The sequence below is a fragment of the Oncorhynchus mykiss genome, chromosome 7 (assembly GCF_057628025.1).
Source record: "Oncorhynchus mykiss isolate SJ-2025 chromosome 7, ASM5762802v1, whole genome shotgun sequence".
Classification (NCBI taxonomy): Eukaryota; Metazoa; Chordata; class Actinopteri; order Salmoniformes; family Salmonidae; genus Oncorhynchus; species Oncorhynchus mykiss.
Genome location: NC_143028.1, coordinates 36,544,140 through 36,569,859, shown reverse-complemented (window position 1 = coordinate 36,569,859; position 25,720 = coordinate 36,544,140). Strand labels below are relative to the sequence as shown.

At 41.1% G+C, this 25,720-nt stretch overlaps 1 protein-coding gene across 2 annotated transcripts in view; it reads right to left on the bottom strand.

Annotated features, from left to right (window-relative positions):
• LOC110527783 (guanine nucleotide-binding protein G(i) subunit alpha-2) overlaps window positions 1–25,720 on the bottom strand; it is a 165,477-nt gene that overhangs the window by 21,867 nt on the left and 117,890 nt on the right. For both annotated transcript variants that reach the window (XR_016497228.1, XM_021609289.3), the window contains exons 2-4: window positions 23,751–23,793; window positions 11,812–11,953; window positions 1,359–1,519 (exon numbers count right to left, since the gene is read on the bottom strand). Coding sequence is in view for 1 of the 2 variants with exons in the window: in XM_021609289.3 (XP_021464964.1) it covers window positions 1,359–1,519; window positions 11,812–11,953; window positions 23,751–23,793 (346 nt within the window). In the remaining variant the exon portion in view is untranslated. The remainder of the gene's footprint in view (window positions 1–1,358; window positions 1,520–11,811; window positions 11,954–23,750; window positions 23,794–25,720) is intronic.

Here is a 25,720-nt window from a genome sequence, read left to right as displayed (position 1 = left end):
AGTAGTAGGTACCGGTGACACCGCACCTTGTAACCCAGCTAGAAAAGGGACAGACAGCTCTGAAAAACAGACCCCATCTGTGATAACAGACAGGGCCATTCGTAATTAAATCTAACTCCCAGGAACAAAACGCGTTGAGCAGGAGACAGACATCTCATCTTGGAGTTCAGATGAACCACAGAGACTGTGTGTGGGATAAAAGCACGATTGCCAATCGCCTACCGAGTCCATGACCTATACCACTAAGTACCTCATAGGGACCAGTGAGCTAGAGGGAGGACCCAGCAATGAATCCCAGTAATAAGACACCTATGGAAAGGGGTACCGAGCACCTAGTGAGCACGTTGTGCTTCCGTGGTACTGTATAGCCCACCATAGCCTGGCCCTTTTATAGGCACAGACAGACTTTTGTCACAGTACTGTATGCTAGCCGACATCCACATGCAGCTTATCAGTCTTGCTACCTGGAATTATCCCTGCAGGCTAGCACTAGCCACAGTACAGTCAATTTAGAATAACCAATTGACTGAACGCTTCATATGCTAAATGAGAGAGCTACACAAACACATGGAAGCACCAGTGGCAGTACGCTAGCTAACTCGCCTTGATGAGTTAGCTATACAGTGCTGTTTAACTAGCCTGATCCCGTCCACATAAGAGACGATCATCGACCAAGTCTGGGAAGAGAGGTAAACGGGGCTTGACTGAGGCAGAACACAGGCGGCAGGGCACAGGCGGCAGGGAGCGCCCACCGACCTGGCCCGACCTCTCCCTTCAAGTCGCCTCCCTTAGCCAGCGACAGAGTGCACATCAACCAGGTTAAGCCAGGGAGACTTTTGCATGCCTCAGCCCAAGACACTTAATCCTACCAAATTCAAACTCACGAAACCGGTTATCGAGCTTTAACACACAACATCCAGAAGGATGAGCAGGCACTCCTTAAGTGGGATAGATAAGTTGGAGCAAAGCCTGATAGATTTTTTTTGTTAATTTGTTTGTCAAATGCGTGAAATTGTTCCGCTAAGCTCAAGGTGAAGAACATTGAAGGAATGAGTGCTTTGGCCTTGTCAGACGTGATTCTAATGTTCTTCAGTAGAGAACGCCAGCGTGCAAACTCCCCATAGCTGTGTTGTACCGAGTTGACCGACTGAAAGGGAACCACAGAGAGTTTTATATCCTCATGAAGGGATGTAGTCTAAAGTTATAGAGCGTCTTTTACTGTATTACTAACCGTAGCCCAAATAAGATGGCCCTCCCATACCGCTCTTTGCTGCAGCAAACAAACTAACCAACTAACTAACACAACAAAAACCACACAAGCAGCCAAACACACACACACACACACTATGCCTACTCACTATGCGGCTGAGTCATTGAGCTGGTACTCTCTGGAGCGTGTGAAGCAGCTCTGCACTCCGCTGTCGGACCACAGGCGGTGGATCACTTTGGACAGGTCATCGGGCAGGATGCCCTGCTCCTCAGCAGCAGCCGACAGGGCAAAGAGCTGGCGGGCGTCATCCTGCAGGGGTGGGAGCGGACAGGAGAGGGCCATTATGGCCAGGGCTAGGAGGTTGCAGGTCAGACATACCACAGGACTACAGAATAGTCATTGCCAGAGACATCGCAGAGAGTGAGGGCTTATGTTTAAATCTCAGGAGGGAGAACCCACATTATCAACAAGCAAACACATCTGCTGTGATGAGGTAAGATCTTATCATAAATAGTTAAAGGGTCTCTCTAGCAATGATTGAGTGACTCAGATAAAGCTAATAAATATTGGTTTGTTTTGACAGGTGGCCAATGGCCCAAGGTCAATTGTGCCACAGTTTAAATACGTAGCTTTATATATTGTTATGTCATCACTGGGGACCTGTCATAACCAGAGGCCAGGCAATCTACACTGTGTGGATAGCTAATATGGGATATATATAAGTGTCTTTGGACAAGGTGTCTGGCTGATAAATAATGCACTGTTGTAATAAAGTGTGACAGTGGCAGCTAGTGGCAGGCAGGAGATAGATATACAGTGGGGCAAAAAAGTATTTAGTCAGCCACCAATTGTGCAAGTTCTCCCACTTAAAAATATGAGAGAGGCCTGTAATTTTCATCATAGGTACACTTCAACTATGACAGACAAAATGAGAAAAAATATCCAGAAAATCATATTGTAGGATTTTTAATGAATTTATTTGCAAATTATGGTGGAAAACAAGTATTTGGTCAATATCAAAAGTTTATATCAATACTTTGTTATATACCCTTTGTTGGCAATGACAGAGGTCAAACGTTTTCTGTAAGTCTTCACAAGGTTTTCACACACTGTTGCTGGTATTTTGGCCCATTCCTCCATGCAGATCTCCTCTAGAGCAGTGATGTTTTGGGGCTGTTGCTGGACTTTCAACTCCCTCCAAAGATTTTCTATGTGGTTGAGATCTGGATACTGGCTAGGCCACTCCAGGATCTTGAAATGCTTCTTACGAAGCCACTCCTTCGTTGCCCGGGCGGTGTGTTTGGGATCATTGTCATGCTGAAAGACCCAGCCACGTTTCATCTTCAATGCCCTTGCTGATGGAAGGAGGTTTTCACTCAAAATCTCACGATACATGGCCCCATTCATTCTTCCCTTTACACGGATCAGTCGTCCTGGTCCCTTTGCAGAAAAACAGCCCCAAAGCATGATGTTTCCACCCCCATGCTTCACAGTAGGTATGGTGTTCTTCTGGGATTTTTGCTCACCGTTCTTGTGATCATTTTGACCACATGGGGTGAGATCTTGCGTGAAGCCCCAGATCGAGGGAGATTATCAGTGGTCTTGAATGTCTTCCATTTCCTAATAATTGCTCCCACAGTTGATTTCTTCAAACCAAGCTGCTTACCTATTGCAGATTCAGTCTTCCCAGCTTGATGCAGGTCTACAATTTTGTTTCTGGTGTCCTTTGACAGCTCTTTGGTCTTGGCCATAGTGGAGTTTGGAGTGTCACTGTTTGAGGTTGTGGACAGGTGTCTTTTATACTGACAACAAGTTCAAACAGGTGCCATTAATACAGGTAACGAGTGGAGGACAGAGGAGCCTCTTAAAGAAGAAGTTACAGGTCTGTGAGAGCCAGAAATCCTGCTTGTTTGTAGGTGACCAAATATTTATTTTCCACCATAATTTGCAAATAAATTAATTAAAAATCCTACGATGTGATTTTCAGGATTTTTTTTCCTCATTTTGTCTGTCATAGTTGAAGTGTGCCTATGATGAAAATTACAGGCCTCTCTTATTCTTTTTAATTGGGAGAACTTGCACAATTGGTGGCTGACTAAATACTTTTTTGCCCCACTGTATTTCCTCTGGGTTTTCTCCCACTACCTTCTGTACTGTAAATAGACAGGAATTAATGGGATGATGGTGATGATGACAACAGAAGTCTGTCGCCAATGTGAAGACAAGGGGTCAAAGTCACGACATTAAATAGTTCCGAGTTATGGCCACACATTTCTCTCCTAATGTCCAGCTATTGAGTGTAGAGGGCTAGCAAGTCAGTAAGCTATTTACCCACCTAGCTACTGTGGAATCCCTACCTAGTCAGGCATTCATCTCTCTATAGTGAGATGAACACCTGTCTAGGCTCAGAGAGCCAGGCACCTCCATAACCAGAGACTCAGCAGAACAGACTGATGGATACCTCCAGATACTATACAATGAGACAACACCTCTCCACCCACATACACGTACAGTATGCAGATCTGCTGTGTCACCTGTGTTTCCATACTAGCAAATAAGAAAAACTCAAAGTGAATAATCAATCAATTTGGTGAAGTGGAACAAAATTTCCATAAATATACAGTTCAATTTAAGACTGGGAGTGAAGCAATGTTATTACAGTAAACTAAAACTGAAACTAAAATGAAAACTGAATCGTTTTTTCATGATTAGGGAACTGAAATAAAATAATGAACAGACTTGTTTGAAAAACAAAAACTATACTGAAACTCAGCATTATTGCATTAGTTGCATTATTTTCCAGAGAGTCCCGAGTTGATTATCCCTTTTATACCAAGGCTATAATTGAACACATTTCCGCAAGAAATGTAGAAACGTGTTCAACATCCACTTCACCAAATTGATTGATTATTCACTTTGAGTTTTTATTATTTGCTAGTATGGAAGTAGCTAGGAAGTTTACTAGCTTAGCTACAGTGGTTGCCTTGGTAACCAAACACAAAGACTTGCTAGCTTAACTAACCAAACCATCAGTCCTGGCTTGCTATTATGAAAACGAAAATTGAACAATGCCAATCATGTTTTCAATTCGACTTTGGCTTTCAAAAGCAGCTCAAACATAGAACATGTAAGAATTAACTTCATAGTCATTGAATTATACTGTGCATTATAGGGAATCATAAAACTGGTTGTTTGGATCCTGAAAGCTGATTGGACAAGCAGCGTTCCAAGCCGTGCTGTATTGGCCGTCACAGGCATAGCATGCCTGCAAACTGTTCCACCTGAAAATTATCACTGCTCCCCTATAACAATATCATGTTCATGTTGCTGTCCGAATCATCTCTTGTATTTATCTAAACTCGCACATTATTTCCCTTTACTTCCAGTCTAGCATTTAGTTTGGTACAAGCAGGGGTTAATATAAGCCCCACTGTCTGCCTGATCTCTGTACCATTGACGCCTTTCTGTGTTTACAAACATTGTCGCAGGAGGGCGATGCGTGCAAATTGGTGGCAGAACAAAGTTGGGTTCAAATATAGAACACCAGCAAAAAAAAAGCCTCTATTTACTTGTTTCTTATGAGTGCATTTCCCACTACTTTTGGATTACAATTGAATGTTTGTGTTATCATCACAAATCAACTGCATTATTCTTTAAAAAACACTTAAACCAGTAAAATGGCTCTTTGGCTAGCTTTTGCTACAGCCTATATCAATGAGCGTTAGCATTATAGCTAACAACTGCTGCATCTAAAAATAGTTATTTTGCAAAGGTCACATCCAAATATAATCTTAGCGAATGTTCAGGCACGAATCAAAACGTCATTGCAAGCATATGAGAACCCCCAAAAGTTATTTTGTAATGGAACGTAAATCTAGGCTATGTTGAATGGGCACAGATGGCGATGGCTTTCTTACGGCTGCAAAAGAGTTGCACGCATCTGTGCATTACATCAGTGTGTCGTGTACTGTAAAAGGGTCTACACATAGAGAGTGAACAGTGCCCAGACGAGACAACTTTTTCACACATCACCGTCATTGTCATGGACATATCCAAGTAAATGCCTAATGAAAAAAAGCACACCAAACAATAATGCCGCAATAGCATACTGCCATTCCAGGTTCAATGTTTGAGGTGACTGAATTAACTGAAGTTTTATTTAGCTAGCTAGCTAGCAAATGTGAAGAACGTTATCGAGCCTGCATAGCAACCATTTTGTTGGGAATGGTTGACCACTCCTTTTGCATAGCAACTATGCAAAAATGATTAACGATTGGGTCTGTAGCAACATGACTAAAATATCTAACAACCAGATTTTTGTCCGGACTATATCTTTTGGTGGAAGAATGAAATTGTATTAATTTACTTATCAAAATAACACTTTAATGAAAATATGTACAGTAAATCATTGTTATTTTAATATGTTGTTAACAGTTTTATAAAAGCAATAAGGCATGCGAGGCAGTGCTGGGGCTCCCGAGTGTCGCAGTGGTCTAAGGCACTGCATCTCAGTGCTAGAGGCGTCACTACAGACCCAGGTTCAATTCCAGGCTGTATCACAACCGGCTATGATTAGGAGTCCCATAGGGTGGTGCACAATTGTCCCAGCATCGTCCGGGTTAGGGTTTGGCCAGGGTAGGCCGTCATTGTAAATAAGAATTTGTTCTTAACCGACTTGCCTAGTTAAATAAAGGTTAAATGAAATGTTAATAAATAAAAGTATCATGAATACAGTCACAGGTAAATTGCGTGAGGCCAACAACGGCATTTACTTCAGACTGTATTCATGATGCAGCACTGCCTCTTGTGTCTTATTGGGGGCAAAATCAAATTGGGTTTTCAAGCTTTTTTGCTAATGGGGTTTTCAAGCGTCTGAATCTAGCACGTCACATTGAGAGGTAAAGGTAGACTCAGCGAGATAACGTTGCCACGAGCAGCACCACAGATATTGGGGGCGTTTGAGTGGTAAGGCTAAAGCAGCCGACAGTAGACTAGAGTCGAGGAGTGAAGTCAGGAGAGGTGCATCTGTGATACCCGAAAGTGGCAAGAAGTGACATCCCCAAAAACACCAAAACTATACAACACATTCATGGCTACTACCCTCCCATGCATAGGCTACTTTATGTCCCTAACGCTAACACTAAAACTAATCATATAAAAACGTATTCGAAATGTCTTAATAAAACTTAAACTAAACTAAATGAAACTAGTAAAGTCGATCTGGAAACAAACTGAAACTAAACAGAATTTCAAATAAAATCTTAAAACTAATAGAAATAAAAATGAATATAAAACACAAGACAACAGTTTAATAGCCTTGGAGTGCAGTTCACAGAGGATTTTTTGCCTGTGTTTTGGGCATCTTTCTCTGATATGAAATGGCTAAGCAAATGAAATGAAATAACACAGCATATGGAGGCAAGATCTCCTCTCTTCTGCATCCTCCCTGGGCACTGGGTTTTGGATGACTCACTGAGCCAATTCCGGGCACAAGTATATGTGTGTGTGTGTGTTTGTGTGTGTGTGTGTGTGTGTGTCTATGCACTGTTCTCTGTGTGTTCTTGTGCATCACTGCCTATGCGTAAATGTTGTCTGTTGTCTGAATGTACTGTATGAGAGCATGTTTGTGGCAGCCGGTGCACTAATTGCCTGCATAGGAGACAGAGTAAGTATCACTAGGTCCAGCGACACACTGTATGAAGGATGGTCTGAAGACACAGAGGAGCGAGCCAAATCCATCCTCCCTTAAAAACCAAGGCAGCCTCTCTACTCATCCCTGTTAGACCCTCCCCTCAGGCCATGTGAAGACGAGAGTACAGTTATAAAGCACATCCACGCATCCTACAGCTACAGACCCAAGACTGAAGCCCTCTAATATATACGGTCATACACTGGAGCTTGCTCTCTTTAAGGAACACACTGACAGTTTGTTCACAGGCTAAGCCCTCTGCATGGTACCACTAGTACCACTATTTTCTCTTACTGCAGACTCATTGGGTGTGACAGGTGAGACCAGCGAAGCTGTGTGTGAGTGTGTGTGTGTATGGGTCTGTAAATAAGAAGAAAGACTTGAAGATGGGTTGGGAATTAAGCCTTCCTTATCAGCCTGAGGTAGTCATCGTTTGATGTTGGCGAACAGCAAACTCCCCAAGTTTCCAGATATATCGATGAAGTAAAAAAAGATCAAACTGAAGCAAACTACTTTTATCTTGCATTGTCTGGGCTGCATGATGCATTTGCAGGGAGCAGCAGCAGGGTCGTTCCACGAAATGAGGGCATTTTGCATCCCTTTGATATTTTAAGTAGACATTGTGCACAAATATTTAATTTGAAAAGCCTGTTATAGTAAATGAATTGCCCTTTAATATAGACCACACAAAAAACGATATATACACTACATGGTCTAAAAAGTATGTGGACACCTGCTTGCCGAAACTCTCATTTCAAAATCATGGGCATTAATATGGAGTTGGTCCCCATTTGCTGCTATAACAGCCTCCACTCTTCTGGGAAGGCTTTTCACTAGATGTTGGAACATTGCTGCGGGGACTTGCTTCCATTCATCCACAAAAGCATTAGGGAGGTTGGGCACTGATGTTGGACAATCAGGCCTGGCTCGAAGTCGGCATTCCAATTCATCCATAACGTGTTTGATGGGGTTGAGGTAAAAGCTCTGTGCAGGCCAGTCAAGATCTTACACACCGACAAAACATTTCTGTATGGACCTCACTTTGTGCACGGGGGTATTGTTATGCTGAAACAGAAAAAGGCCTTCCCCAAACTGTTGCCACTTTAGTTGGAAGCACTAAATCATCTAGAATGTCATTGTATGCTGTAGTGTTAAGATTTCCCCTCACTGGAACTAAGGGGCCGAACCAAAACCATAAAAAAACAGCCCCAGACCATTATTCCTCCTCCACCAAACTTTACAGTTGGCACTATGGATTGCATAAGGTAGCGTTTTCCTGGCATCTGCCAAACCCAGATTAGTCCATCGGACTGCCAGATGGTGACGAGTAACTCATCACTCCAGAGTCCAATGGCAGTGAGCTTTACGCCAGCTGATGCTTGGCATTGCGCATGGTGATCTTGGGCTTGTGTGTAGCTGCTCGGCCATGGAAACCCATTTCATGAAGCTCCAGATGAACAGTCATTGTGCTGACGTTGCTTCCAGAAGCAGTTTGGAACTTGGTAATGAGTGTTACTCCTAGACGTTTCCACAATAGCAGCACTTACAGTTGCCCGGGGCAGCTCTAGCAGGGCAGAAATTTGACAAACTGACTTGTTGGAAAGATGGCATCCTATGACAGTGGCTTGTTGAGAGTCACTGAGCTCTTCAGTACAGGCCATTCTACCGCCAATGTCTGTCTATGGAGATTGCATTGTTGTGTGCTCAATTGTATATACTTGTCAGCAATGGGTGTGGCTGAAATAGCCAAATCCACTAACATGAATTGGTGGCCACATACTTTTGGCCACGTAGTAATGTATAAATAAAGACAAAATTCAGCATTTTGACCTCGTCCCTCTGTGCATCCTCTGTGACTTCTGGGAGGATTTTAACCCACTTATTCCCAACATTTTTACCATCATTGTAAAGCCCTGATTATTTTGTTGCTTTGACAAAGTCATTTCTAAAGATTATTATTTATTTCATGTGATTAGTGATTCATTTTATTAAAGTAAAAAGAACAACATGTCCCCAATTTTAAGGTCAACCCTGTTACGTGAACTGAACTCTAGTTTTAATATGGTGAAACTATTCCTTTTTATAATATTTTTTTCAATAGAAAGATGAACATCTATTAGTCAAATCCTAATGTAAAAGCAGGTGAACTGGTTCTACTCTTATTGCCAATTTATATTTATTTAACCTCTTGAGATGGGAAAAATGTTGTTTTAAATTGTTTATTTTTTTACACGATTTAATAGGCAACTAATTGGTGGAACCACCCAGCAGCAGTGTTGTTTTTGAGGTGCACAGTGCCGACACACTGCTAAGGAAATCTGCTTGTGAAATTTGTCCTGCCAGCAGTTTTAAATAAACCCATTCCAATAAACAGCCTAGTCCAAGTGCCACCTTTTCCTTTTTCAGCATTCTTCTTCATTATCAAGCCTGCATGGCCCTCATGGAGGCAGGAAAACCCACTCACAGCCTCAAACGCCTCTCTCTCAATCACTCTCTAAACTTCCTCACGCTCTCTCTCTATCTCCCTGAGCACTGTGTGTGTGTGTGTGTGTGTGTGTGTGTGTGTGCGCACGATGCACAGGACATCCATTAATAGTTGTCCATTGTCGAGGCAATTCTAACTAATAAAAATGCTATATCAACCAAAGCAATGTTCGTAGAACGTTGGAATTTAGAATATTTGGTTGATTAGAGCAGCAGCGTTGATTTGAAATCCATTCTATTTCTTTCCTATGGCATTCTCTCAACCAGCTTCACCTGGAATTCATTTCCAACAAGGAGTTCCCACATATGCTGAGCACTTGTTGGCTGCTTTTCCTTCACTCTGCGGTCCAACTCATCCTAAACCATCTCAATTAGGTTGAGGTCTGGTGATTGTGGAGGCCAGGTTATCTGATCCAGCACTCCATCACTCTCCTTCTTGGTCAAATAGCCCATACACAGCCTGGAGGTGTGTTGGGTCATTGTCCTGTTGAAAAACAAATGATAGGCCCACTAAGTGCAAACCAGATGAGGTGCCCATCGCTGCAGAATGCTGTGGTAGCCATGTTGGTTGAATGTGCCTTGAATTCTAAATAAATCACAGACAGCATCACCAGAAAAGCACCCCCACACCATCACACCTCCTCCTCCATGCTTCACGGTGGGAACCACACATGCTGAGATCATTCATTCGCCTACTCTGCGTCTCACAAAGACACGGCGGTTGGAACCAAAAATCTCACATTTGGACTCATCAGACCAAAGGACACATTTCCACCAGTCTGACATCCATTGCTCATGTTTCTTGGCCCAAGCAAGTCTCTTCTTATTATTGGTGTCTTTTAGTAGTGGTTTCTTTGCAGCAATTTGACCATGAAGGCCTGATTCACGGAGTCTCCTCTGAACAGTTGATGTTGAGATGTGTCTGTTACTTATTTGGGCTGCAATCTGAGGTGCAGTTAACTCTAATGAAGTTATCCTCTGCAGCAGAGGTAACTCTGGGTCTGACTTTCCTTTGGTGGACCTCATGAGAGACAGTTTCATCATAGCTCTTAATGCTTTTTGCGACTGCACTTGAAGAAGTTCTCGAAAGCTTCCGGATTGACTGACATTCATGTCTTAAAGTAATGATGGACTGTCGTTTCTCTTTACTTAGCTGTCATAGGCTGGCTACTTTCAAGAATCTCAAATATAAAATAAATGTTTCTTGGTGATTCCATGTGTGTTATTTCATAGTTTTGTATTATTATTCAACAATGTAGTAAAAATTGAGAAAAACCCTTGAATGAGTAGGTGTGTTCAAACTTTTGACTGGTACTGTACCTTTGAATATGTTGATATCACAATTGAAAAGAGCAACTTTACTTAAGCAAAGTCAAGGGCCGGAAAACCGTGCCAATATATCCTCCAAACACCGGCTTTGACGGCATTATCACTTTTATACAACAGGTTAGCAACGTTTTCAAATAATGATTGACATATTTGCATAATATATTTGCATAACATATTTGCATACCATATTTGCGTAATTTATTCATGCTATTTCATCCTTCCACATGATATAGTCCCGACACAAACCGTTGCTAACTTTTTTTGTTCTGTATCTATGGACGTTTGTTCTAAATGTTCAATTGCCATACTGGCTGGCAACCTTCTTCTTCCTTGCTTGCTACTGTAGCTAGCCAACTACGGCTAACCTTTCAGGCACGTCAAACAGTGCAGCCAGAATAACAGTAAAGAAGCTGCGTTTGCGTTTGTTTAAGATGTTTTCTTGTGACATTTATTTGGATACATCCATAACAATGAGCTAATGATGCACGGCATAGATGCCTGGCCTAGAAAATGTGCTCTCTTGTCAGGACAATGTTGTTGCTGAGGAACTAGCCAACAACACAGCTAAAATAATCAATTCAAACTGAAGCTGTAAAGACTGCAAACTAGCTGCATTTGGTTTAATTTTATTTTCTTTATTTTTTTTTCAAATTAAGCACTTATTTATCTATCTATATCTTTATATATCTGGGATCTATACAGTATCCAGCTCCTGTGGAATCAACTCAGTCACCTGGGGAAATATTCTCATGGAAAGTTGCAAGGCCTTCGTGTGCTCATTAATGGGGGGCCAGACTGAAGGGTGGGGTATGTCAATGGCTGCATAATTGTACACACAATTTCCTATTGGCTGTTCTTTTCAAACTGTGTTAGTACATGAAATGGCTCCTTGGATCAAGCATGAGATTATGGATGATAGTGACTAACCTTGTCGTTAAGGCCCAGGACATGGTAACCCAAGAGCTCTAGTGGATGTGTAGAGGCAAAGCTGGACCTCTTCTCTAATTATCTGACTGCAGAAACAGAGGAGCCTAAAAAACATGCCCAAATGTGTGTGTGTGTGTGTGTGTGTGTGTGGGTGTGTGTGTGTGTGTCTTACCTCTCTGGCGGCTTCTGTGTAGTCGATCTTGAGGTTGCCCATTGCCTTGATGATAGCCATGATGGACTGGATGGTGTTGCTGTAGACCACAGCTATGTACTGCTTACACTCATCTTCTGAGTAGCCATCCTCATGGATGATCCTGATCGGGAAGGAAAACAAACCTGAGCATTCTTCTGATGTCACTCAAGTCAGGAACAGTGTTGGGGGTAATGTGTTACGATGATAATGACATCAGTGATGCTGACAGTGTGGCGTATTGACAACTCTTTAGGTGCTTAGAGGAACGTTCATGTTTGAATATCCCGTGATTTGTAAGTAGGCAAGCCATTATAAGGTAGTGTGCTGGGTTAAAACAACCCAATTTGGGTAAATATTGGACTGAACACACGGTGGATTATTTTGACGCAGCCTGTTGGATCACTTACTTGGGTTGTTTTCTTTTAAAAAAGCCAGGTTGGGTTGTTGATGCTGCATGGTTTGTTGCGCTATGATCCACCGGGTCAGATCAGAAGACTGGAGGCATGGCTTAGTAGGTGGCGTGGCTAAAAATGCATATAAAATGCAGAGTAAATACCATTCCGGGTTCATTTGTTCTGTTGTGTCGTCAACATATGTTAAGGGTGAGCACTGATGCTTTTGTAGCCGGTCCAACTCAAGGTGTCATAAACATTTGTTTTTATAATGCACCTCCCCTCAACATTAACAATGCTTTACCATGACCCTCCTCTTGTACTGTAAAATGTATTTAACACCCTCCCCCCTAATAGAATTAACTCAAAATAATGTTACAGAGGACAAATAATAATAACTTTAGCAACCCTGTGTTTGTAAATGTTGATATCGACTTTGTCACTTCAGTATGCTTTTGTGGCACAGTCGATCCCACGAAGGGCTACGGGCCAGAAGTTTGATGGTTCGCTGACACTACGACCAATGATCAGCTAGTGGGAAATCTGATATTCTCCATTTTGATGCCATATTTAAAATTATATAGAATATATGCAACACATTTTCCACCAACAGGTTTCTCTGCCAATGCACCGCATAATCAATTAACAAAGCATACTGACGTAGGCGCTTCATTATCATGTTCAACACCACAATAATAGACAAAAATGCTGGTTGGAGGTTTCCGGATATCCTGCTATACAAGTTTTCGCATCGCATTTTCAACTCTAGGCCTACTGATGGTTTTGTCAGATTATTTTTTTTACATATACAATTGAAGTCGGAAGTTTACATACACTTAGGTTGGGGTCATTAAAACTTGTTTTTCAACCACTCCACAAATTTCTTGTTAACAAACTATAGTTTTGGCAAGTCGGTTAGGACATCTACTTTGTGCATGACATAAGTAATTTTTCAAACAATTGTTTACAGACAGATTATTTCACTTAAAATTCACTGTATCACAATTCCTATGGGTCAGACGTTTACATACATTAAGTTGACTGTGCCTTTAAACAGCTTGGACAATTCCAGAAAATGATGTCATGGCTTTAGAAGCCTCTGATAGGCTAACTTCTCTAGGATAGGGTGCAGCATTTGGAATTATGGATGAAAAGCATGCCCAAATTCAACTGCTTGCAACTCATCCCCAGAAGATAAGATATGCATTTATTAGTAGATTTGGATAGAAAACACTCTGAAGTTTCTAAGCCTGTTTGACTCATGTCTGTGAGTATAACAGAACGTATATAGCAGGCGAAAGAGGACAAACCATTCAGATTTCTTTTTTTTGAGGTCACCCTCTTTTCAATGAGTTTTCATTGGGAATCCAGATTTCTAAGGGACTTGCTTGCAGTTCCTACCGCTTCCACTGGATGTCACCAGTCTTTAGAAATTGGTTGAGGTTATTCCTTGGTTTAATGAAGAAGTATGGCCATCTTGAACGAGGGTCACTTCATGTGTACTGTTTGACAGAGGCGCATGACCAGAAAGCATGCTAGAGTTTGTTTTCTTCCTGTATTGAACACAGATCATCCCGTCTTCAATTTTATCGATTATTTACTTGAAAAATACATAAAGTTGTATTACAAAAGTAGTTTGAAATGTTTTGGCAAAGTTTACAGGTAACTTTTGAGATATTTTGACGTCATGTTGCGCAAGTTGGAACCAGTGTTTTTCTGGATCAAACACGCCAAATAAATTGATATTTTGGATATATATGGATGGAATTAATCGAACAAAAGGACCATTTGTGATGTTTATGGGTCATATTGGAGACAACAGAAGAAGCTCGTCAAAGGTAAGGCATGATTTATATTGTTATTTCTGAGTTTTGTGTCGCGCCTGCAGGGTTGAAATGTTTTCTCTGTTTTGTTTATGGAGGTGCTATTCTCAGATAATAGCACCGTTTGCTTTAGCCGAAAAGCCTTTTTGAAATCTGACATGTTGGCTGGATTCACAACATGTGTAGCTTTAATTTGGTATCTTACATGTTTGTTTTTATAGGAATTTATTTGAATTTGGAGCTCTGCATTTTCTCTGGCTTTTGGCTAAGTGGGACGCTACCGTCCCACATATCCCAGAGAGGCTAATTGACATCATTTGAGTCAATTGAAGGTGTACCTGTGGATGTAGGCCTACCTTCAAACTCAGTGCCTCTTTGCTTGACATCATGGAAAAATCAAAAGAAATCAGCCAAGACCTCAGAAAAAAAAATTGTAGACCTCCACAAGTCTGGTTAATCCTTGGGAGCAATTTCAAAACACCTGAAGGTACCACCTTCACCGGTACAAACAACGGTACGCATGTATAAACACCATGGGACCACGCAGCCGTCATACCGCTCAGGAAGGAGACAGATTCCGTATCCTAGAGATGAACGTACTTTGGTGCGAAAAGTGCAAATCAATCCCAGAACAACAGCAATGGACCTTGTAAATATGCTGGAGGAATCAGGTACAAAAGTATCTATATCCACAGTAAAACGAGTCCTATATTGACATAACCTGAAAGGTTGCTCAGCAAGGAAGAAGCCACTGCTCCAAAACCCCATAAAAAAAGCCAGACTACGATTTGCAACTGCACATGGGGAAATTGCACATTGGACAAATGTCCTCTGGTCTGATGAAACAAAAAAAAAATAATGACCATCATTATGTTTAGAGGAGAAAGGGAGATGCTTGCAAGCCGAAGAACACCATCCTAACCGTGAAGCCCGGGGATGGCAGCATCATGTTGTGGGCGTGCTTTGTTGCAAGAGGGACTGGTGCACTTAACAAAATAGATGGCTTCATGAGGAAGCAAAATTATGTGGATATATTGAAGCAACATCTCAAGACATCCGTCAGGAAGTTAAAGTTGGTCGCAAATGGATCTTACAAATGGACAATGACCCCAAGCATACAGTGCATTGCGAAAGTATTCGGCCCCCTTGAACTTTGCGACCTTTTGCCACATTTCAGGCTTCAAACATAAAGATATAAAACTGTATTTTTTTGTGAAGAATCAACAACAAGTGGGACACAATCATGAAGTGGAAAGACATTTATTGGATATTTCAAACTTTTTTAACAAATCAAAAACTGAAATTGGGCATGCAAAATTATTCAGCCCCCTTAAGTTAATACTTTGTAGCGCCACCTTTTGCTGCGATTACAGCTGTAAGTCGCTTGGGGTATGTCTCTATCAGTTTTGCACATCGAGAGACTGACATTTTTTCCCATTCCTCCTTGCAAAACAGCTCGAGCTCAGTGAGGTTGGATGGAGAGCATTTGTGAACAGCAGTTTTCAGTTCTTTCCACAGATTCTCGATTGGATTCAGGTCTGGACTTTTTCCATCAGGTTTTCTTCCAGAATGGTCCTGTATTTGGCTCCATCCATCTTCCCATCCATTTTAACCATCTTCCCTGTCCCTGCTGAAGAAAAGCAGGCCCAAACCATGATGCTGCCACCACCATGTTTGACAGTGGGGATGGTGTGTTCAGGGTGATGAGCTGTGTTGCTTTTACGCCAAACATAACGTTTTGCATTGCTGCCAAAAATTTCAATTTTGGTTTCATCTGACCAGAGCACCTTCTTCCACATGTTTGGTGTGTCTCCCAGGTGGCTTGTGGAAAACTTTAAATTACACTTTTTATGGATATCTTTAAGAAATGGCTTTCTTCTTGCCACAAATCCGGCTTTAAACTTCTTCACAACAGTATCTCGGACCTGCCTGGTGTGTTCCTTGTTCTTCATGATGCTCTCTGCGCTTTTAACGGACCTCTGAGACTATCACAGTGCAGGTGCATTTATACGGAGACTTGATTACACACAGGTGGATTGTATTTATCATCATTAGTCATTTAGGTCAACATTGGATCATTCAGAGATCCTCACTGAACTTCTGGAGAGAGTTTGCTGCACTGAAAAGTAAAGGGGCTGAATAATTTTGCACGCCCAATTTTTCAATTTTTGATTTGTTAAAAAAGTTTGAAATATCCAATAAATGTTGTTCCACTTCATGATTGTGTCCCAGTTGTTGTTGATTCTTCACAAAAAAATACAGTTTTATATCTTTATGTTTGAAGCCTGAAATGTGGCAAAAGGTCGCAAAGTTCAAGGGGGCCGAATACTTTCGCAAGGCACTGTACTTCCAAAGTTGTGGCAAAATGACATAAGGACAACAAAGTCAAGGTAGTGGAGTGGCCATCACAAAACCCTGACCTCAATCCCATAGAAAAATTGTGTGCAGAACGGAAAAAGCGTGTGCGAGCAAGGAGGCCTACAAACCTGACTCAGTTACACCTTCTCTGACAGGAGGAATGAGCCAAAATTCACCCAACTTATTGTCGGAAGCTTGTGGAAGGCTACCCGAAACGTTTGACCCAAGTTAAATCATTTAAAGGCAATGCTACCAAATATTAATTGAGTGTATGTAAACTTCTGACCCACTGGGAATGTGATGAAAGAAATAAAAGCTGAAATAAATCATTCTCTCTTCTATTATTCTGACATTTCACATTCTTAAAATAAAGTGGTGATCCTATCTGACCTAAGACAAGGAATATTTACTAGGATTAAATGTCAGGAATTGTGAAAAACTGAGTTTAAATGTCTTAGGCTAAGGTGTTTGTAAACTTACGACTTGAATTGCTCACAACATCCCTGTTAGGGAGCAACTCTCTTTAGCCAAGATCCACCTGACAAGTGTGGCATATCAAGAAGCTAATAAAACAACATGATAATTAAACAGGCGCACCTTGTGCTGGGGACATAAAAAGCCACTCTAAACTGTGCAGTTTTGTCACACAACACAATGCCACAGATGTCTCAAGTGTTGAAGGAGTGCAATTGGCATGCTGACTGGATGAATGTCTACCAAAGCTGTTGCTACAGAATTGTTAATTTCCCTACCCTAAACCACCTCCGACGTTGTTTTAGAGAATTTAGCAGTACGTTCAACTGGCCTTAGACCATGTGTATGGTATCATCTGGGTGAGCGGTTTGCTGATGTCAACATTGTGAAGAGAGTGCCCCATGGTGTCGGTGGCGTTATGGTATGGGCAGGCAAAAGCTACAGACACAATTGCATTTAATCTATGTCAATTTGAATGCAAAAAAAATACAGTGACGAGATCCTGAGGCCCATTGTGAGGCCCATTTTTTTTGTATGTATCTGTGACCAACAGATGCATATCTTTATTGCATATCTGTATTCCCAGTCATGTGAAATCAATATTATTAGGGCCAAAATGTCTGATTTGCTCATTTCTGATTTCCTCATTATGAACTTGAATGAAATTGTTGCACGTTGCGTTTATATTTTTGTTCAGTCTGCATTCTGAAAGTATTCAGTTCCCTTGAATTTTTATACATTTTGTTACGTTATAGCCTTATTCTAAAATGGATAAATAGTTTTTATCCCCCTCATAAATCTACACACACTACCCCATAATAAAGCAAAAACAGGTTTGTACAGATTTGAGCAATTGTATTAAAGATAAGAAACTGAAATATCACATTTACATAAGTATTCAGACCCTTTACTCAGTACTTTGTTGAAGAACCTTTGGTAGTGATTACAGCCTTGAGTCTTCTTGGGTATGACGCTACAAGCTTGGCACACCTGTATTTGGGGAGTTCCTCGCATTCTTCTCTGCAGATCCTCCCAAGCTCTGTCAGGTTGGATGGGGAGCGTTGCAGCACAGCTATTTTCAGGTCTCTCTAGAGATGTTTGATCGGATTCAAGTCTGGGCTCTGGATGGGCCACTCAAGGACATTCAGAGACCCGAAGCCACTCCTGCATTGTCTTGGCTCTTTGCTTAAGGTCGTTGTCCTGTTGGAAGGTGAGCCTTCACCCCAGTCTGAAGTCCTGAGCGCTCTGGAACAGGTTTTAATCAAGGATCTCTCTGTACTTTTCTCCATTCATCTTTCCCTCAACCCTGACTAGTCTCCCAGTCCCTGCCACTGAAAAACATCTCCACAGCATGATGCTGCCACCACCATGGTTTCATCGTAGGGATGGTGCCAGGTTTCCTCCAGATGTGGTGCTTGGCATTCAGGCCAAAGATTTCAATCTTGGTTTCCAAAGAATCTTGTTTCTCATGTTCTGAGAGTCCTTTAGGTGCCTTTTGGTAAACTCCAGCGAGCTGTCATGTGCCATTTACTGAGGAATGGCTTCCGTCTGGCCGCTCTACCATAAAGGGCTGGTTGGTAGAGAGCTGCAGAGATGGTTGTCCTTCTGGAAGGTTCTCCCATCTCCACAGAGGAACTCTGGAGCTCTGTCAGAGTGACACTCGAGTTCTTGGTTACCTCCCTGACCAAGGCACTTCTCCCCCGATTGCTCAGTTTGGCCGGGCAGCTAGCTCTAGGAAGAGTCTTGGTGGTTCAAAACTTCATTTAGGAATGATGGAGGCCATTGTGTTCTTGGGGACCTTCAGTGCTGTAGAAATGTTTTGGTACCCTTCCCCGGATCTGTGCTGTGACACAATTCTGTCTCAGAGCTCTAAGGTTAGGTAGAGCTCTAAGGACAATTCCTTCGACCTCATGGCTTGTTTTTGCTCTGACATGCACTGTCAACTGTGGGACCTTATATAGACAGGTGCCTTTCCAAATCATGTCCAATCAATTGAATTTACCACAGGTGGACTCCAATCAAGTTGTAGAAACATCTCAAGGATGATCAATGGAAATGTGATGCACCTGAGCTCAACTTTAAGTCTCATAGTAAAGGGTCTTAATACATATGTAAATAAGGTATTTCAGTTTTTATTTGTTTATGAATTTGCCAACATTTCTAAAAACCTGTTGTCACTTTGTCATTATTGGTTATTCTGTGTAGATTGATGCGCAAAATGTTTAAATTAATTCATTTTAGAATAAGTCTGTAACATAACAAAATGTGGAAAAAATCGGAATACTTTCCGAATGCACTGTATATCTGTCACGTTCGTAATAACGAGGAGACCAAGACGCAGCGTGATAAGAATACATGCTTCTTTTAATGAAGAATAAACACTGAAAAAACTATACAAAACAACAAAACGAACGTGAAGCTATGAGTACTGACAGGCAACTACACATAGACAATAACCCACCAAATACCCAAGGAATATGTCTACCTAAATATGGTCGCCAATCAGAGACAACGATAAACAGCTGCCTCTGATTGGGAACCAATCTAGGCAACCATAGACATATAAACACCTAGATAAACACAAACCCTAGACATACAAAACCCCCTAGATAATACAAAAACTACACCCTGACCTAACCAAAATAATAAAGAAAACAAAGATAACTAAGGTCATGGCGTGACAATATCCACCAGCGTTATAGCTAGATAGATAGATAGATAATGTATTGTCATAAATAATTTAATAGTAAAGGTTAATAAGGATGGTGGAACCCTTCATAGAGGGTTCTAGGTAGAACTATATACAGGGGTTCTATGTCGAAGTCTACATACAGGGTTTTAGGTAGAACCCTCTGCAAAGGGTTCCATATGGTGACAAACCAAATAACCCTACAGTAAATGGTTCCACATAGCACCTTTTTTTTCTAAGAGTGGTATAGTAAAAGTTAGCACACGGAGAAGCGTAGTGCAGAAGGAAAGTACCAAAACACCTTGATAAAGGGGAGGCGCAGGCAAGCAGATGGGGAAATTTGTCTAGTAGATATATAGTAAAACCTGCAAATAGCGAACGTAAACCAGGGTAAAACGTACTACCGTCCCCGGTGCCCAATAAAAAAAACACACAACCCTCCCCAGAGAGAAAAAAATAATAATTTGGATCACCCCTCCCCATTAAATTACACTCTGTCCCTTTGAACAGCAAAATTATTATAGATGACGTCACAGACGCCGTTGAATGTGCGCAGGGTAACCTTTTGTCTTCCATCAAAACCAATACAGGTGGTTGGTGGACAAAACAAAGCTTTGGATGTCATTAGTCACGTGCTTCTGATGAAGTGATACACACTGTCGGCACACTGCTTTGACGTAAAGTGCTTAACGATTTTGAAGCATGCCTCGGAGAGCCAGTATCAAATGTAACATGACTAAGGATAGTCACCACTTTCTTATATTTAAATAATAACGTTATACATTTTCTATAAAAATATCTAATAGGCAGAAATATTGACAGAACTGAAATTTGCAGTGTACAAACTTGATGAACAGGAATGGCATTTACTCTCATGGGTGGACAAAAATAACTATCTGAAAGCCACACCAAACATGTTAATTTAACCATCAGTTGGATTTGTATCCACTTTCATGCTGGGTTGATGCAGTAGCTGATTTTAAAAAAATAGTATGGGGGTCTCTTTCAGGTAGTTCTTTTTGGCCACCTGTGAGAGTAAATCTAATTCCTATACATGAGGATAATAATACCCTGAACAGATTACATTTACTATCACCAGTGGCCAAACATAACTAAGCCACGTCTTCTAATCTGTCCCAGTGGGGACATAGCTCAATAACCCAACTAAGTGACCCAACTGGCTGGGTCAAAATAGCCCAATGTGTGTTCTGTCCAATATTCACCCAGTGCTGGGTAGTTTTTAAACAAGCATTTTTTGGAGTGCAAGGTGCTACGTTTAGTTGCTAAGAGTTTGGATATTCAGTCAATGACCGTAATGTTTAGTAGCATATTAGCTCTGTTACTCTGCAGTCCTGTGCAAATCTCCTCTGTGTGTAATACATCTTGTCTCCCCTGTGTGTTGGTATCTGATCCACTTCTCAGCTTGTCATGCACAAGGGAACGCTCTGCATGTTAAGTGTGTGTGTGTGTGTGTGTGTGATGCTAGCATCCAGACTTCATCAGAATGCAGGAGGCAGTGCAGAGAGAGCACAGGAGCACCAGGACAACCGCACATGAATCCCAACGCAATATATCACCTCATAGGAAAAGTACAGGGATTTAACCCAGTTAGTTACTTATGAAATGTTGTAATTCTATCTGAAGGTGTTGGATAAAGCAACCATTTTTACTGCATTTTACTGGTCTCCCTGGCCTCCTTTTATGTTGACACAAGAGACGTGGTAAGAGACGGAGCTAATGCTTAAAGAGCTGAGACGGCTTGTGTGTTATGAGTGTATGTCTGTCTCCCAGGTACTGATTTCCCTATGTGGCCGTGTTACAGTAATAACCTGGGCTTAGAGCTACAGTCTGTACTCTACTCTGCACTCATGAAAAATAGATTAATCGCCTGGCTAGCACACAGGAATGTGAATAATTAAACCATTTGTGTGTGTGTGTGTGTGTGTGTGTGTGTGTGTGTGTGTGTGTGTGTGTGTGTGTGTGTGTGTCAGACATAGACATACACATGTTTTGTATACGTCATTGGTGAACGTGTCCCTTTAATTGAGTGTCGGTTTGATCAGTCATTACAGTAACCACAGGGCTAGAACTAGAGGTCGACCGATTAATCGGTATGGGAATTAGGGCCGATTTCAAGTTTTGATAACAAATCGGTAATCTGCCTTTTTGGACGCCGATTATGGCCGATTACATTGCAATCCACGAGGAGACTGCGTGGCAGGCTGACACCCTGTTACGCGAGTGCAGCGTCAAAAGGACCTTGTGGCTGCAAGGAGCCAAGGTAAGTTGCAAGCTAGCATTAAACTTATCTTATAAAAAACAATCAACCTTCACATAATCACTAGTTAACTACACATGGTTGATGATATTTCTAGGTTAACTAGCTTGTCCTGCGTTGCATATAATTAATGCGGTGCCTGGGAATTTATAATTGAATCACAGCCTACTTCAACTTCGCCAAACGGGTGATAATTTAACAAAAGCGCATCCGCGAAAAAAGCACAATCGCTGCACAAATGTAGCTAACCATAAACATCAACGCCTTTCTTAAAATCAATACACAGAAGTATATATTTTTAAACCTCCATATTTAGTTAAAATAAATTAATGTTAGCAGGCAATATTAACTATGGAAATTGTGTCACTTTTCTTGCGTTCAGTGCAAGCAGAGTCAGGGTATATGCAACAGTTTGGGCCGCCTGGCACGTTGCGAACTGCGTGAAGACCAGTTCTTCCTAACAAAGACCGTAATTAATTTGCCAGAATTTTACATAATTATGACATAACATTGAAGGTTGTGCAATGTAACAGCAATATTTAGACTTAGGGTTGCCACCCGTTAGATAAAATACGAAATGGTTCCGTATTTCACTGAAAGAATAAACGTTTTGTTTTCGAAATTATAGTTTCCTGATTTTACCATATTAATGACCTAAGGCTCGTATTTCTGTGCTTATTATGTTATAATTACGTCTATGATTTGATACTTGATAGACAGCAGACTCGTAAGCATTAATTCAAACAGCACTTTCCTGCGTTTGCCAGCAGCTCTTAGCAATGCTTGAAGCACAACGCTGTTTATGACTTCAAGCCTATCAACTCCCGAGATTAGGCTGGCAATACTACAGTGACTATAAGAACATCCAATAGTCAAAGGAAATGAAATACAAATGGTATAGAGAGATGGTCGACACGTCATAATTCCTATAATAACTACAACCTAAAACGTCTTAACTGGGAATATTGAACCACCAGTTTTCATTTGTTCTTATGTTCTGATCAAGGAACTTAAACGTTAGCTTTTTTACATGACACATATTGCACTTTTACTTTCTTCTCCAACACTGTTTTTGCATTATTTAAACCAAATTGAACCTATTTATTTGAGACTAAATAGATTTTATTCATGTATTATATTAAGTTAAAATAAGTGTTCATTGTTCATTCAGTATTGTTGTAACTGTCATTATATTGTCAAATATATATATACAAAACTAATAGGTCTGTGACAGTCGGAATTCTTACTGGTTGGTAGGTGATCAAATACTTATGTCATGCAATAAAATGCCAATTAATGACTTAAAAATCATACAATGTGATTTTCTGAATTTTTGTTTTAGATTCCGTCTCTCACAGTTGAAGTGTACCTACGACAAAAATTACAGACCTCTACATGCTTTGTAAGTAGGAAAACCTGCAAAATCGGCAGTGTATCAAATACTTGTTCTCCCCACTGTATATATATATAACAATCAGCTGATTTAATCGGTATCAGCCTTTTTTAGTCCTCCAATAATCGGTATCGGCGTTGAAAAATCAGAATCGGTCGACCTCTAGCTGGAACATTCGGTGCACTGAGACTCATGCTTTCAGTAGCCAAAGACAATTATGGGCAGGAAGATGAGAGGAAGCCAGCCCAAAAACCACAGCCAGGAAGACAAGTGGATTTGCCCACCTTAAAAACAAATGAATATGCCTATGTTCAACATGCCTGACTGTCTGCCAGGACTGAATCAGCAAAGTAGTACTGTAGACCAATCCCACAAGGAGTGAGGAGGACTGGCTGACTCGGACCGATGAAACCAAAGGAGGATAGAGTGCCTCATCTATTTATATTAAGGGAGTTCATGACGTGCCCTGATCAGTTAGAGAAACTGCTGATTAAAGATGTCTGTAACTCACTTCATCTGCTTGACAATGGTGCTCTTCCCCGACTCCCCCGCACCTGTAGGAGGAACAGGAAAAACACAGGTTAGAGTTGAATCTGCATCAGACTATTATCTCTATGCAGACTGTGTGTGCATGTGTTTGTGTGTGTGTGTGGTCTTGCATAGGGCCGTGGCTGTCACAAAATTCCGTCAGCCGGTGATTGTCAAGCAAATAACTGTCGGTCTCACGGTAATTGACCGTTAATTAACATAAACACATTTAGCATTTGTCCCTTACGTCAGGTCCTGATCTGGCTATGCCAAATGGCTGTGGACTACGCTAGCTCATTTAGTAGACAAGGTTTGCTTAGAATTCCGTGGCATTATTTTATAGTATGAAGAATACAATAGAACAAAGCTGAATAAAATAGAAATGACATTTTCTCCCAAATGATTTGAGGGAGTGTGCACATGCGACTATTCTGTGCTGAGCGGTTAAAAAATAAATAGGTACTGCTATATGCTTAATTTAGAGTTATTGAGGTAATGTAAGTTGTTCTACAAATGTTGGGCTATATGTTTTGATTTTTAATACATTGTAAGGGTGCATGATGCGACTCTAATGATGATTTGAAAAAAGTCGCTTGAAAGTCATGAGCTCTGCTTTCTATTTTTTTTGCGCAGGCTGTTCACACTTTATCAGTCTCTCACTCACAATTTGACAAGCACTTGACAATGCCTCAAATTTCACGACGGCATCCCATTTGTGTGGCCGTAATGCACCCTAAAAAAAATCCATGCCTTTTGCAGCCGGTGGCCATTGTACCCTTGGCCTGGAGTGCTGCGTTGTGCTCTTCTCCCTGAGTGCTCCGCGCTCTGAAGCACCTCTCACGCACATGGTTCTCCATCACGTGAGTGATCAGGTATTTTTCACAGGCTACAAGTGAAGACAGGCACATCGGGGACACAACTGCGAGCTTCCTTATCCAATTCCGAGGTGCATATTGAAGATATTGGAAGAACTGTCCACATTTACTTTTCGTCAGCCAACAAGATGAGTAGGCCTAGCGAACAACAAAAGCACTAGTCTATGTCAATCTACCATTCCCCATAGTACAAAAGTTGACCTATTCTGTTCTGTGTGAGGAATAAATATTCCAAACATAGTCTGGGACAGTTGTGGGATGCGATAGATCCTAGACCGCAATTGTGATTACACATGTAATGCTTTTATTATAAATGTGCATTTTTATGGTTAAAAAGATGTATGCCAGTTAGGCTCTAAACCCCTTGTAAAGCAGATTAATGTGCTTAATTTTAGGAAGTTATTTGGCCACTTTAGTTGTGTTTACAAACCTTTTCAAAAGATATAGGCGTATGGGCAAGTCAACATGAGGTGTGCGGCTATGATTAAAAGAAGTCACAAAAAAGGCTTTGTTTCTTGCCTTATGCTGTGCATCGTTCACAAGTGATAATTTAATTCACAAGTGATCGGCTTATATTGTCACCCATCAGACTATTCTTGATTTAATCTTGTCTTTGCATACAATAAATAATATTTGTTTGGATGTAGAATGGACCATTATCATGCACCTGTCTAGAAACAGGGGCAGCGGGAAAAAATAAATGTCCTCTATGCACCTAAATAGCAAATGGAGGAAGATTTTCCTGTAGATCATTTTTAGGTAGGCTATACTCCTGTTGTAAAGATAATCAATTTGCTAAATATGAGGAAAGTTGAGAAATAAATATAGTAGGCTGATGGGACTACCCTCTTTTTAATAGAGGCCATCACTCTGTTTTCTCGTTTTCTCGGCAAATCTGGTGCAGTCCAAACTAATCCGATCAGATTTATTGCACCCGTTACAGAAATGGTTGTTACAGTTTAGGTTGTGTTAGTCTTCTTATATATTTTAATCACTTTGGAAGTCATTCTGAGTGTAGGTTGTTGGTGAAGGTTGTTGGTGAAGAACTGTTATATAAATATTCATACACATAGCTCAT